Consider the following 13,943-nt stretch of genomic DNA (forward strand, 5'->3'; position numbering starts at 1 on the left):
CTACGAAGCCGAAGAATTTTTAACAATTTTTTTAAACAAACTGAATGAGTGGCACCCTCGCGCTGATTCAGCAACGTATTCCAAACAATATGACACGCCATTAGAGGATTAAAATCTGACCTTATGCAAGGAGTAAATGGAATTTGAACATAATTTGTCATATTACGAAGATTATAATTATTTTGATCAGAGGTAAAAGATAGCGGAACACTTAGAAACCGGGGGAGGTCACCATGAAGCTGAGCAAAAGTAAAACATGCACATGAAAGCATGTATAGTGACTCAAGATCAAGTAATGGTATAACTAATGAAGGATTAGTTTCCTGTATGAGGTTTCTAGCTTTATTGTAAACCTTAGAAAGTGGTTTTAACAGTGAAGGAAAAGTTGACATCCACACAATTGAACAGTAAGAAACGTAAGATTGGATCAAGCAGTCAAAAAGGATTTTCAAAATTGATCCAGGAAAAGTATGTCTAAGTTTCCTTAAAATACCAAGCCTCCTTCATATCTTCATTTTAATAAAATCAATGTGACGTTTGAAAGATAGGTTTTCATCAACAAGAATGCCCAAAAAACGAACATATGGCTCTTTAGATCAATGAATTATTTCATTTGGCTGGTGAATTTCTGATAACTGTGAACAAACCTGAGAAACACGCGAAAAAAATCAAAAAACTGGACTTAGAAAAATTTAGGGTAAGATAATTAGCATCAAGCCACAAAATCACCCTCTCAAACAAATTTTCCAAATTTAACCAAAGCTCTGGTTCGCAGTTTCCCGAATGTTTAAGCAGGCTATCATTAGCAAAGCAAACGTAGATATCAGAAAAAGGTGAACCATCATTGCCGCAAGGGGCAAGAGAAGGCTTAAAATGACCAACGATACATCAATTAAAAAGTTTTTACTTTCTTACTACATAATAAAGATCATTTACATAAATCAAAAATAGCACAGGCCCTAAAACTGATCTCTGGGGGACACCAAAATTCACTTGCGAGGGTAACCGGAAAAGCGGATCAACAGAAATTAACTAATCCTTCAAATAAGACTGGAACCAAAAAAATATATTTCCCCTTATGCCAAAATGAGACATCTTTGATAGAAGAATTTCATGGGTTAAGGAATCGAAAGCCTTACAAATCTCCAGGAATACAGCAGCCGGAATCAATCCCGAATCAAACGCAGAATGAATAAAATTCAAAAGGGTCATACATGCATGTTCAGTGGAGTGCTTCATTCGGAAACCAAATTGAAAATCATGAAGAAAATTTTTAGATTTTAAGAAAGTAAGGAGATGAGAAAGCATAGCCTTTTCAAATATTTTACTAAATACTGATAAAATTTAAATTGGTTGATAATTTGCCGGATCATTTCTTGGTCCACCTTTATACAAAACAATAATCCGAGCACGCTTGAGAGCATCTGGAAAAACACCACATTCAAATGAAAGATTAACAAGTTTTGTTAGAGGCAATACTATTGAAGGAGGAATAGATTTAACTACCTTAGTAGGTATAGAATCTGGCCCAGACGAGGAGGAGTTTTTCAAGCCATTAACAATTTTAGTAATTTCACTTACTGTTACTGGCTCTAGAAACATAGACTTAACACAAGATAGCCCGAGATAAGATCTAAGTCCGGCTTAGGCCGAGACAAAGTAACTGTAGAAGTAATATTCTTACCAATAATAGCGAAGAATGAGGTGAATGCCTCTTGGACATAAAGCTAACCCTCCACAGCTCCATCACCAATGACCAGACTCAAAGGTAAAGAGCTAGATTGAGAATCGGGTTTAAGTACAGAATTTATTACCTTCCAAGTTTTACGAATATCATTGCCACAAGCAGCAAAATTATTTAGATAATACAGAGATTTGGCTTTCCTACACAAAAAATTATATACATTCCGGTATATTTTGAAATGACACAGACGAGTAGCCTTTGCTGAAAGTTTTGTGTATTTATAAGCTCACCAGTTATTATTCTTCCTCTTCCAGCTTCTGACAAGTCTGGATTTCATGCATGGGCTTATAAGAACAATCCCTTTGACCCTTGATTAGAAGTGGATACTTTACAAATTCTGATAAAATAAAAGTTCAAAATGGGGATAAAATCCTTTTTAATAGACAGTGCATAGAGAATTCACAAAAAATACCAGATATTTCGGTCACATATACAGTGACCGTCATCAGTAGTAAAACTGTAGTAAACTCAGTCGTAAAACTAAGAATAGCCTCTTTTATGGTTCCATAAAAGGACTCAAATAAACAAGAAAAATCCTTATCATTATCATGCAAGCTCCACGAATTTTCCGCTAATTTGGACCCAAGAAGAGATAACTCTTTCTCACCAAACCCTTACTCTTCCCCTGTTTAAAGCTGAATCGAGAATATATTGGAAAATGATCGGAGATATCAAACAGTTCGTGGTAACGAACTGTAAGTAAGGAGCGACCCGGCTCAATGGCAACCGAAACTCTAGAAAACGGCACTCTGATACAAATAGAAACACCAAAAGAATAAGATTTTAATGCTGATTTCAAATATATAAGTTTCATCAAGTTTGGTCCTACCCATCAAAGTTAGGGACAGGAGAAAATTTGGCTGATTTTCGAAAAAAGGGTGAAATACCCCCTAAAGTTTATAGAACCTTAATGAAAATCACACCATCATATTCCACGAATCAGAGAACCCTACTGTAGAGGTGTCAAGCTCCTATCTACGAAAATGTGGAATTTTGCATTTTTTGGCAGAAGAAAGAGCACGGGTGCGTGTTTATTTGTTTGTTTTTTTTTTCCCCAGGGGTGATCGTATCGACCAAGTGGTCCTAGAATATCGTGGGAGGGCTCATTAAAATGGAAATTAAAAGTTCTTGTGCGCTTTTTAAGTGACAAAAAAATGAGGGACAACTAGGCCCCCTCCCATGCTCACTTTTTTCCCAAAGTCATCCGATCAAAATTTTGAGATAGCAATTTTGTTCAGTATGTTCGAAAATATTATAAGTATGTCTTTTAGGATGACTTAATCCCCCTAAGTTCCCGGGGGGAGGGCTGAAATTTATGAACTTTACCCAATGTTAACATATAGTATCGGTTTTTTGGAAGTATACAGACGTTTTCAGGGGTGATTTTTCCGGGTAGGGGGGGGGGGGGTGGTTCGGGGGTTATGTGGGAGGATCTTTCCATGAATGAAGTTTTCATGGGGGAAGGGACATTGCTATGAAGGGGACGCCGGACTTCCCAGCATTATAAAAAAAAAGATCAGAAATTAAATGTAAAAAAAAAAGTTTTTCAACTGCAACAGCAACAACATCGAAACTTTAAACGAACAGAAAATATTACATATATGACTGGGTTCACCCCTTAGTCAATACCTCGCTCTTTAAGCCAAAGATTTTTTAGTACTTTCATAAGAGCTATTTATTCTAATTAACGGCCTTTGTGATTAAGCGGTCATTTTTAAAGAATTGGAACAAAATTCGAACTTTCGCTTAAAGAGCAAGGTATTGACAAGGGGGCGAACCCCCTAATAAACGTATTAAAAATACATGAATATAGAAGTTCGTTACGTAAGTTAATTCGTAAGTTACGTATATTTATTACTAATAATAACGTTCGTAAATAAAATTAAACAAGTTTCGAGAAAGCCATTTAACTAAATAAAAGTAAATTAATATGAAAATTTTTTTTTAATTATTCATGTACGGTGAGCCAAGATCAAAACCTGCATTTATTCAAAAACGTTCAAAAATTAAATAAAAAAAAACAAGTCTTTTTTAACTGAAAGTAAGGAGCGACATTAAAACTTAAAACGAACAGAAATTATTCTGTATATGAAAGGGGCTGTCCCCTCCTCAACGCCTCGCTATTTACGCTAAAGTCTGACTTTCTCACAACTCTATTTTTTTTTAAACAATGAAAAACTTTAGCGCAAAGAGCGAGGCGTTGAGGAGGGGGCAACCCCTTTCATATACAGAATAATTTCTGTTCGTTTTAAGTTTTAATGTCGCTCCTTACTTTCAGTTAAAAAAACTTGTTTTTTTTATTTAATCACTAACTAAAATTGAGTTTTCCTTCAAACTAAGCGTAGAGAAGATATTCTCAATCAAAGAAGCTGTAACAATAGTTACTCGTGTGGGGATGGATGTAGATGGTAGAGTTCCTGCGGCAAGCATGGTTGAAAAAAAATCAAATGAAGCCAAAGGGTTTGAACTTATTATATTCGTATTAAAGTCGCCCATTAGGATTAACTGACATAGATCTGTCAGTGTTATGTCAAATGTTTCCTCGATAATTTGAAGTAAAAGCGAAAGCGCACCAGAAGAAGAACGATAAATATTCCCTATGATTAGATCAATACCATTAGATCTAATTTCTATAAATTGTGACTCGAAAATACCTTTAAAATTCTTTGATAAGTCATCACGCAGGCAATAATGCAAATTGCAAGATATATACATTGCAAGACCACCTTTAACCATCTTGCAGAGGTTTATACGTTTCATTTTGAAACCAGGGATATCCAATAACACTGCATTGCCAAAATCCAAACACGTTTCACATAAATCCAAAGCATCCGGCTGTCCATCCGAAACACTTTGTCTCAAATTATGTATTGACGAAGAGAGACCCTAGATGATGAGCTGAACTGCCGTCAGAGAATTAATTCCTTTGGTAACCTCCTCTCCCCCCCCCCCAAATCCGAAACATATTTACTATTACAAATAGGATTTACATTAATCGGATTTTGATTAGCCTGACCCACAGAATTATTTACTAAACTAATTACATCAAAAGGATTATTTTCAAGCTCGCAAAGGCGAATCTCATGGCTTGAAATATTCACAAAAGCAGGTTTTACTTGGAGTCCATTCAAGTCACCAGGTGAACCAAAAAGAAATCTTTACTTAAATTAATTACAAAAGAAAAACCTGTCAAAGGATTACAAACACATAAATAACTAATTGCATAGCAGGTATTATTGTAAAAAACCATTAGCACGGAAGGAGAAACAAAAATGAAAAAATAAACAAATAAAAATTAAGTACAAAAACGAAAATTAATGACCTGAGGAAGGCATTTACAAATTCAGAAAAATACTAACATCGGAAAACGACACAACCAAAGTAATAAAAAGAGAAAAATACCGAAAAGTGCATCCAAAAATAAATAGAAACAAACAATATTTTTGAGAAAAAAAATACAAAAAAGATTATAAAAAAAAAGACAAGAAAAAATGAACCGAAACCACGCGACTCTCTTAGTAGAGAAAAAAAAACAAAACAAAAAAGGGAAAATAAACAAACAATTCATGAGAAAGTAACTCTTGGATGAAAACATCCTGAAGAAAAAAACAAAAAAAAAACAAACAAACAATTTGATAAAGTCAGCGAGAGACCTTATCTTTTTTATTGGAGTCCCGTCATTAGGTTTCGCCAATATTTGACCCCGATCAGACCAAGCATTCCGCTGACCGAATTTGTCTTTCGCCGCATTCAGAATATCCCATCTCTGCTTGGTTAGAGACTCAATAACAAAAATACCCCTAGAGGTCAACTTGGCTTTGGTCTTGAACACTTTAAAAGTAACACTTTTGCTCGAAAACTTCACTATTGTCAGAGCGACCCTTGGAGCAGATGGAACCGCCTGAGTTGAATCAGTTGTAGCAGCATTATTCAGTCTAAGTCTATACACGCTCACGACCTCAGTTGTACTAATTTCAGGCAAAGACATCTTCTGATTAATAGTTAGCAACACAGCAGAACGAGTGTCAACACCAGTTTTCTGCCTAACACCGTGAAAAACCAGACTGTCTAGTAGTGATTCTTGTTCATAACTATCCAACTTATTCTCAAGCCTGTTCAGTCTGTCCTCTAAATTTTCAAGTTCATTACTCAGTCCCTTTAGCGACTTTTCAATTCACTGAATTCACTGAGCATCATAAATTTGACTAGCAATAAGCTCAGTCAATACCTTAAGAGAGTTTGAGCTAGCCAGTTTTTTCGAAACTTATTTAGTTATACTGTCGATTAGGTCTTTTTTGGTTTTATCCAGTTGAGCTTGGGTAGCTACAAGTTGCTGTTGTATCGGGCTAATACTGCTAGATAATGCTAATGCTGGGCCATTTGCTTTGCTTTTATCATTACCTCTATGTTTTTGAGCGCAAGGTATGTTTTTGACAGTCTCATGTAAATATCAGGCGTAGTAGCAAGCTCTTCAAAAGCTTTTTTTGAAGCAGGAGCATAAAAATACACAGTGGTAGGATCATAAACTTGGAGATTTGCATCCACGAGGCGAAATTCATCATGCAATCCATAGCAAAATGCCGTATAAACTGGCTTGCCTCGTGTATTTTTACCAGCTTTGATTATTCTTACTGATCAGAGGGGATAATCCTTGAACTTTGCAAGAGCAAGATCAAACTGTTCAAAAGCCATGATTTTCAGTATCAAGATAAAAAAAAGTAAAAGAGTTATCTTTACTCGAGGCCAAACAAAATACTCCATATAAATGTTCAAAAATTCCAGCGCAAGCCAGATAATATATAAACCGAGGGGCTAATAACTGACCGTCACAGGTGTCCCTTCCTTCGTGCCTCCGGCACACCTGAAACACCGTGTTACTGGAAGCGAAGGAACACAGTTTTATCTTTGGCTTATGGAAAGCGACATTATGCTTTGAACGAGTATTTTATTACCACAAACCTTTACCATTGCCTAAAGACAGAAGCGTATCCAGGGGGGGGGGGAGGGGCCCGGGCCCCCCTGAAATTTCTTTTCTCCTTTTTTTTTTTAAGTGCCAATATAGTAAGTTCCGAAATATTCACGCTTTTAAGTTATTTGCAACACCCGTTCCTTTTTTCATTACTTGTTAAATAGCTTTCCATTTCTCCGGCAAGCTTATATCATTATTTTATCATCAAACGTGCAATCGCCTCCTGTAATCAAACAAGATGTCAAGAAATTTTTCTCACTATTTAACCCTCGGAGCTATAAGCACTAGCTTCTCTGCAATGAAGGAATTGCGAAAAGGAATCAGACTAAGAGGCGATAGTTCATTCAAACGGTGCTATAATTCCAGTGTAAGGTAAGAATTGAAACAGAGAGGTCGCGTGAGAGGAAAGAAAGAAAATGAAGCGACGCCAGCCCAGCATTAATCATTTCTTAAAGCTTGCAAAAACCAGCAATGACGGTAAGGAGTTTACTACTATTCTGACAATAGTTTGTATTGTCTGTATACACTTGTAATTAAATGCAATTCCCAATTTAGATTGAAGACGACCAAATCTAAATTTGGAAATCTTCTCGTAAGAATTTTTCTTAGCTATGATCAATTAAAGGAAACAGTGAAAATGATCATTATTTGGGTGGGATCATACTTTTTTGAAAATTAATCTTTTTCTAGAGCCCAAAATGGGATTATTAATAGTTCATTCATTTTATATTCTATTTCTTGAGTAACTATGAGCATGGTTAATGTTGGAATACCTTCATATTCCCGTATTTCCAGAAACAAAAAGTAGAATCCCGCAAAAACGGTAATTTTACCGTGTGAATTGATCATTTAGAGCCGTGCAAGAATTTTTAGCCGTGTCTCTAAAATTCAATACTTTTGAGGGGGGGGGGGGGGGGTGGGGGGCAAACTTTGACCTACCAAAAAATTCATGTACGCAAATAATTTAATTAACAAAAGTTAATTGTTTTCAGTTTTTACGAGTTTTACGAGGAAAACGAGTTTTTGCGACCATTAGTAAAATCGGGAGAAAAAATGTTCTGATTATGATTTAATTGCCAAAATTGATGTTTTCCCAGGAACAGCGAGATAAGTAATAAAATGAGTAATTTAACGATTCAAGGGCAATCTTTGAAGCCTTGGAACAGTCGGGTAGAGAGCATTTTCTTGGTACTTTACTGTTAAGGTCACACTACATGATGCTCCAACCGAGGGGGTAATAACTGACAGTCGCACGTGTCCCTTCCTTCGTGCCTCCGGCACACCTGAAACACCGTGTTACTGGAAGCGAAGGAACACAGTTTTATCTTTGGCTTATGGAAAGCGTACGGCGCATTTTTTACGACGGCAAACTTTTTCCTCTTGAGAGGGTATCTTTACTTGGTCGTGTTGTTTACTGCGTTCGACATTCGAGATCCTGGGTCCTAAAAAGTGGACATTATGCTTTGAACGAGAATTTTATTACCACAAACCTTTACCATTGCCTAGAGATAAATATGCATTCCCTAGTGTTTCTCATTCGTCGATTCAAACGGCTTGGGCTCGAACGTCTTTTCAAACTCTCCGACATGAATAGCCAACCGTGTGAAGATTTTTTTTAGAAAGATGCGGTCTCAAACCAGCACTTACAGTACTGTAATAAACTTTTCGTTCCTCCAACTTCTACATCGAATTGGTCGATATGAAAGTATAACGGATTTTGAAGCTCAATATTCTAGTGAACAGTTGTCCTTGCCCAAGGCCAAGCAAGTTAGATCCATTGGTGTTGTGTCTGTCAGTTCCGATTTTTCTTTGCCCGGGGACGATGAAATCAAGCTCGAGCTAGGGCGAGCTCGTATTGATAGCCAGCGGATAATGAAAGCCTTGACACCCGACGACGTACTTTCTGCTTTCGGTTACCACGTACCGAATGTTCGTCTTTCTGTACTTCACAACAGTGACTAAGACGATGACTCAGAGGAAAATACTCTGTCCGATAAGCAGGAAAAGGCTTCCGCTACTGACACTGAATCGGGCTCGGAAAGTGACGGCATCTTTGAAGATTTGCCAGTAAATGCTCACTGTGTGAAACACCAAGTTGAGAAAAATTGAGTTAGTGAGCCTGTGACGAACCTGAAGAATTCTAGGTTTCGTCTTGTCAAGACTTTTGACGGCTCCATAACACCAATAAAAAAAAATCCACGCTGGTGTAGCTTCAGAGGGAAGGTTCTAAGAAGCTGAGTAGTGACCGATTAAAACGGGAGATGGTCTAAGGCCGACGAATAGGACTACGTGAGTCGCCACAAACCAATGCAGAGGTCGGTGTGAAATCGGACAATAAATATCTGAGAAACTAGTTATTTTTTTAGTTGGTTGATTTATTTAGCGCTTTTTACTAATAACTCGGTAGTAACAGTTTTTCTGACTGTTGCTTTACAGTTTTCTCTTCAAATACCCAAAGGCATGGGTTTAATACCAAGAAAGTTGGATTCTAAGTACATTATGATAGATAATTTTCTTGCTCACATGACAGATATAAAAAGATAAACTGACGGCCCCCCCCGAAACAAAATCCTGGATACGCCACTGCCTAGAGATAAATATGCATTCCCTAGTGCTTCTCATTCGTCGATTCAAACGGCTTGGGCTGTTCCGACATGAACAGCCAACCGTGTGAAGATTTTTTTAGGAAGATGCGGTCTCAAGCCAGCACTTACAGTACTGTAATAAACTTTTCATTCCTCCAACTTCTACATCGAATTCGTCGATATGAAAGTATAACGGATTTTGAAGCTCAATATTCAAATGAACAGTTGTCCTTGCCCAAGGCCAAGCGAGTTAGATCCATTGGTGGTGTGTCTGTCAGTTCCGATTTTTCTTTGCCCGGGGAAGATGAAATCAAGCTCGAGCTAGGGCAAGCTCGTATTGAAAGCCAGCGAATAATAAAAGCCTTGATACCCGACGACGGACTTTCTGCTTTCGGTCACCAAGTACCGAATGTTCGTCTTTCTGTACTTCACGACAGTGACTCAGACGATGACTCAGAGGAAAATACTCTGTCCGATAAGCAGGAAAAGGCTTCGGCGACTGACACTGAATCGAGCTCGGAAAGTGACGGCATCTTTGAAGATTTGCCAGTGATTGCTCACTGTATGAAACACCAAGTTGAGAAAAATTGGGTTAGTGAGCCTGTGACGAACATGAAGAATTCTAGGTTTTGTCTTGTCAAGACTTCTGACGGCTCCATAACACCAATAAAAAAATCCACGCTGTTACGGCTTCTGAGGGAAAGCTCTGAGAAGCTGTGTAGTGACCAATTAAAACGGGTGATGCTCCAGGGCCGGCGAGTAGGACTACGTGAGTCGCCACAAACCAATGCAGAGGTCGGTGTGAAATCGGAATTGCGTATCGGTGAATGGTGCGTTTACAGACCGGTTGGGAGGGGAAAGAGAGTACTAGTTGGGCGGGTCATACAGTTTTGCTACTTGTCTGGGCGAAGGTACCACTCTGTTGACACGCAGAATATTCTGTGCCAGTGGTTCCGGCTGAATGCTGATCTCACATGAACTGCCGCATTAGTAGACCAGGGTTACCGTGACTCCAGCCTGTATGTCATGCATTCGGCAGAACCCGTTTCTATGGAAATCGGCACCAACATTGTCTTTGGCTTTGACTCAGACGTCTTCACAAAGATGAATTCATTTATCCAGAAGAAAGGGTTCCACTTTTTTGACGTCTCGTCAGCATCGCAATCATCATGTTAAAAATGGCACCTAAACCCAAAACTGACCTCAAGACCATAACCACCACCATCGCCATGTTCTGTGTGTCAACAGAAGGAATTTTGTTTAACATTTTTCAGAGGTAGTTGTTATTTTATTTCCCTCCCCTCCTCCTCTCCTCTTGGTGATATTTTAATAAAAAAACGTATAAATCGTACAACTTTATACATTATCATATAACCTAAACTTAAAAAAAAATCTTTTTTTTATTATATACCAGTCAATGTATTAGTGGAAATGAAGGCACACTACCGTTTAACTTTTTTATTGCCAAATATCTATTGCTTCCCCCGTTTCAGGGTGTCCGTCTCCTTCTAGGAGGCGCGTTTTCGGTGGCATTTTTACTTCAGGGTCCCCAAACACCTATCACTGAGTTTTCATATATAAGAATTTAAATTCTAAAGGTGGCGTTCCCAAAGGCTGTCTGTTACAACTTAGAATACGTTTAACACAAAAAAAACTATATACTCTCCCGTATTCTGGGTGTCCTTCATCTACATGTTACCCATTGTTGCGATGGAACTTTTTTCCTTCTTTTTTTTCAGGCCTGTATACGACAAACTTTAATCAACAAAAAAAAAAAATACAACCAACCCATCAACAAAAAACCAAAAATAACCTTAATACCGACGAGCATGAGAGCACAGAACTGAACAGAATCTTGAACCATGTCTCTTACAGACGAGGAGGCCACCCAAGGTGGGGCTGATCCTTCCAGTTCAAGTGCGTGTGCCCCTCGTCCCCCATTCGCTTGAGTTCTTGATATAATTTTATGAGCCTCGAATGCATTGCGAGATCTAGGGCAGCGAAAGCGATGAATACCATCGGAAATCTTGTTATGCTCAGTAGAAGACTTAGTAGTAGAAGACTTAGCGTTTATACTTGTGCTAACCGAGCTTAGTTTGATTTACTGAAGCTCATTTGTCCAGTTTTTTAGGGTTGTCATTTGAGCTGTGATTATCGAGATGATCACTGAAACATACCAATAAATATCTGAGAAACTAGTTATTTTTTTTTGTTGGTTGCTTTACTTAGCGCTTTTTACTAATAACTCGGCAGAAACAGTTTTTCTGACTGTTGCTTTACAGTTTTCTCTTCAAATACCCAAAGGCCTGGGTTTAATACCAAGAAAGTTGTATTCTAAGTACATTCGGGAAAAAGGGATCTGTGTTTCTTCCGGATTGTCAAAGCAGCAGATTCCTTTTTTTAGTACAATTAAGAATCCGAGATCCAAGGGTGCGTCTTGGCACAGCCACTAAACAAAAAAGCAGGTATGATAAAAGGGAAAGGGACGTGTGAAGACGTGATAAAAGGCAATTTTTACCGCTGGCCAAGCCATATTGAATAGGGCTGCGAAGCGTGACGTCAATTCTTGGGCGGGTAATTCAAATAACGATGAAACGTGGATGCGTAGACACGGTTTTTCGGAACTTTGGCGAATTGTTTTGGCCTAAAATATTTGTCGTGGATCCTACTAATCCACGAGAACGTTTTGACGTCGAAATAATGCTAGGAATATTGACAATCAGTTGTTAGTTACAACCACAGTTTATATAATTAGCAGTATGATCATTCTCTATCTCTCCCATTATAAAAACCCGGACAGGGGTGCGAGTGCTCCGGAGAACGTTTTTGCAGATAGAAACATAGGCGTTATCAGATCTTTTCACGGGTAGACAAGTCAGATTTCTCTTGGACGCGAAACTTGGCTTCAACGTTGGAACACTAATTTTGAAGAAACTATTTTTAAATTAATTTATTCCAATAAATACATGAAAATTGGTAGTTAGTAGTGTAATGTTATTATTAGATGTTTTTAGGAATTAAAAATAGGTTTCGAAGTCTCAAGTTGGTTTCAAAGGCATTTTGAGAAAGTTTCTGCCAAAATACGTGTTCCAGGGTAATTGGACCGCTAATGGCAGATCAAATGAGAGGAGTTGTTTGTACGCGCCGATATAAATATATATATATATATATATATATATATATATATATATATATATATATATATATATATATATATATATATATATATATATATATATATATATATATATATATATATATATATATGAAATGTATAGCTAAAAATGTATTATTTCTTATAGTTCCCCGTTAGAAAAAAGTTTTAGATATCTTTTAGAAATTGTGCCGTAAAAGGTCTAAGATTATACAAACTCAGCAGTAAGAAATGCATTTTATTTATTTTCTGGTAAACAAACTGGAAGAATATTCTATAATAGGAGCTTTTCTAGCGTAAAGCTCCGTAAAATTTTGGATCTGCCACTAAAATGTGTGATGTCCTTCAATTTTCTGAAAACACCCTAAGAATTTTACGAAAAACACTTCTTAACAGACGTTTGGTATTTTCTTGGATAGGGCTATTGTGGCAACTTTTACCACAACAACCAATAATTAGAACTCAAGTCCTAAAATTGTTCTCAATCAGGAACCCTTATCACTATCTAAATTCAGAAAGTGCAAAGATTTTCAAACAGAGGTGTTTATTGTTTAAAGTTCAGGAAAGGTCTGCCCATTTCATATGAAAACATTGATTAAAAACAAAACTAGTTTTATCTAGGCTCTCCGCCAAAACAGGTAACTAGATTTTTCAAATATCATAGGAACTACAATCTGAGAAAATAAATATCACGACGTGAAAAAAAAATGATAAACTATCCAGTTGCGGATCCAGAGGGGGGGCGAGGGTTACCCCCGTAAAGTAGCCTAAAATAGTGTAATTTACCTAATTAACGCAAGTTTCCATTAACTAAACTTGCTCCTAACGTAAGTTTATCGGATCAACCTATTTTGCGCCCCCCCTAAAAAAATCCTGGATCTGCCCCTGAAACCATCACACCTACCCCACCAGTTATTAGAAGAAGAAAAAATTCCTTATTTTCACAAATTTCATCAACCCCCCGCCCCTTTTTTATAAAATCCTACATAGGCCGATCAGTTGAGTCCACGTAAATAATAGATTAAGTCATAATTTGTATATAAATTAATTCATACCTGTGAGATGGGACGCTTGCAAACCACTTGGCTGGCTCACCAAGTTTTTTTCTGCTTTCGCAATTACGAATAATACACTTGGTAACCATTTCTCAGTGATTGACGATAACAGACTAATCCGCTAAGGCAGAAACAAGTGGGAGGAGCTTTTTGTTCGCACCGACACCGAAGACCAGAAATTATCTGCGATAAGCTTACTGTCTATAAACTGTGGTTACAACTAGAAACCACGTTTCAAGGTACTTTGAATTTCGCACCTTGCTTTTCACGTCATCACCGCGCAGCCCTATGTTGTATAACTTAAAAACCGTGTTCCAGGATTTTTTTTAAATTTCGGGATTTTTTTTTGAAGAAAAATCGGAATTTTATGTTTGAGCTGGTGGCAACGCTGCATGTGTAATAGGAAAAAGAGAGACCATCAGTGCTATCGTAGGGT

At 37.5% G+C, this 13,943-nt stretch overlaps 1 protein-coding gene across 1 annotated transcript in view; it reads right to left on the reverse strand.

The window, feature by feature from the left end:
* The window catches only part of LOC148954780 (selenoprotein M-like), a 34,358-nt gene extending 20,715 nt beyond the window's left edge, over window positions 1-13,643 (reverse strand). Inside the window, exon 1 of the mRNA XM_089086749.1 lies at window positions 13,508-13,643. Within this exon, the coding sequence (XP_088942875.1) occupies window positions 13,508-13,596 (89 nt within the window). The 5' untranslated portion in view covers window positions 13,597-13,643. The remainder of the gene's footprint in view (window positions 1-13,507) is intronic.
* Window positions 13,644-13,943: the final 300 nt, after the last annotated feature.

The sequence above is a fragment of the Artemia sp. Qi Xiang Cuo genome, chromosome 3 (genome assembly GCF_049724085.1).
Source record: "Artemia sp. Qi Xiang Cuo chromosome 3, ASM4972408v1, whole genome shotgun sequence".
Taxonomy (NCBI): domain Eukaryota; kingdom Metazoa; phylum Arthropoda; class Branchiopoda; order Anostraca; family Artemiidae; genus Artemia; species Artemia sp. Qi Xiang Cuo.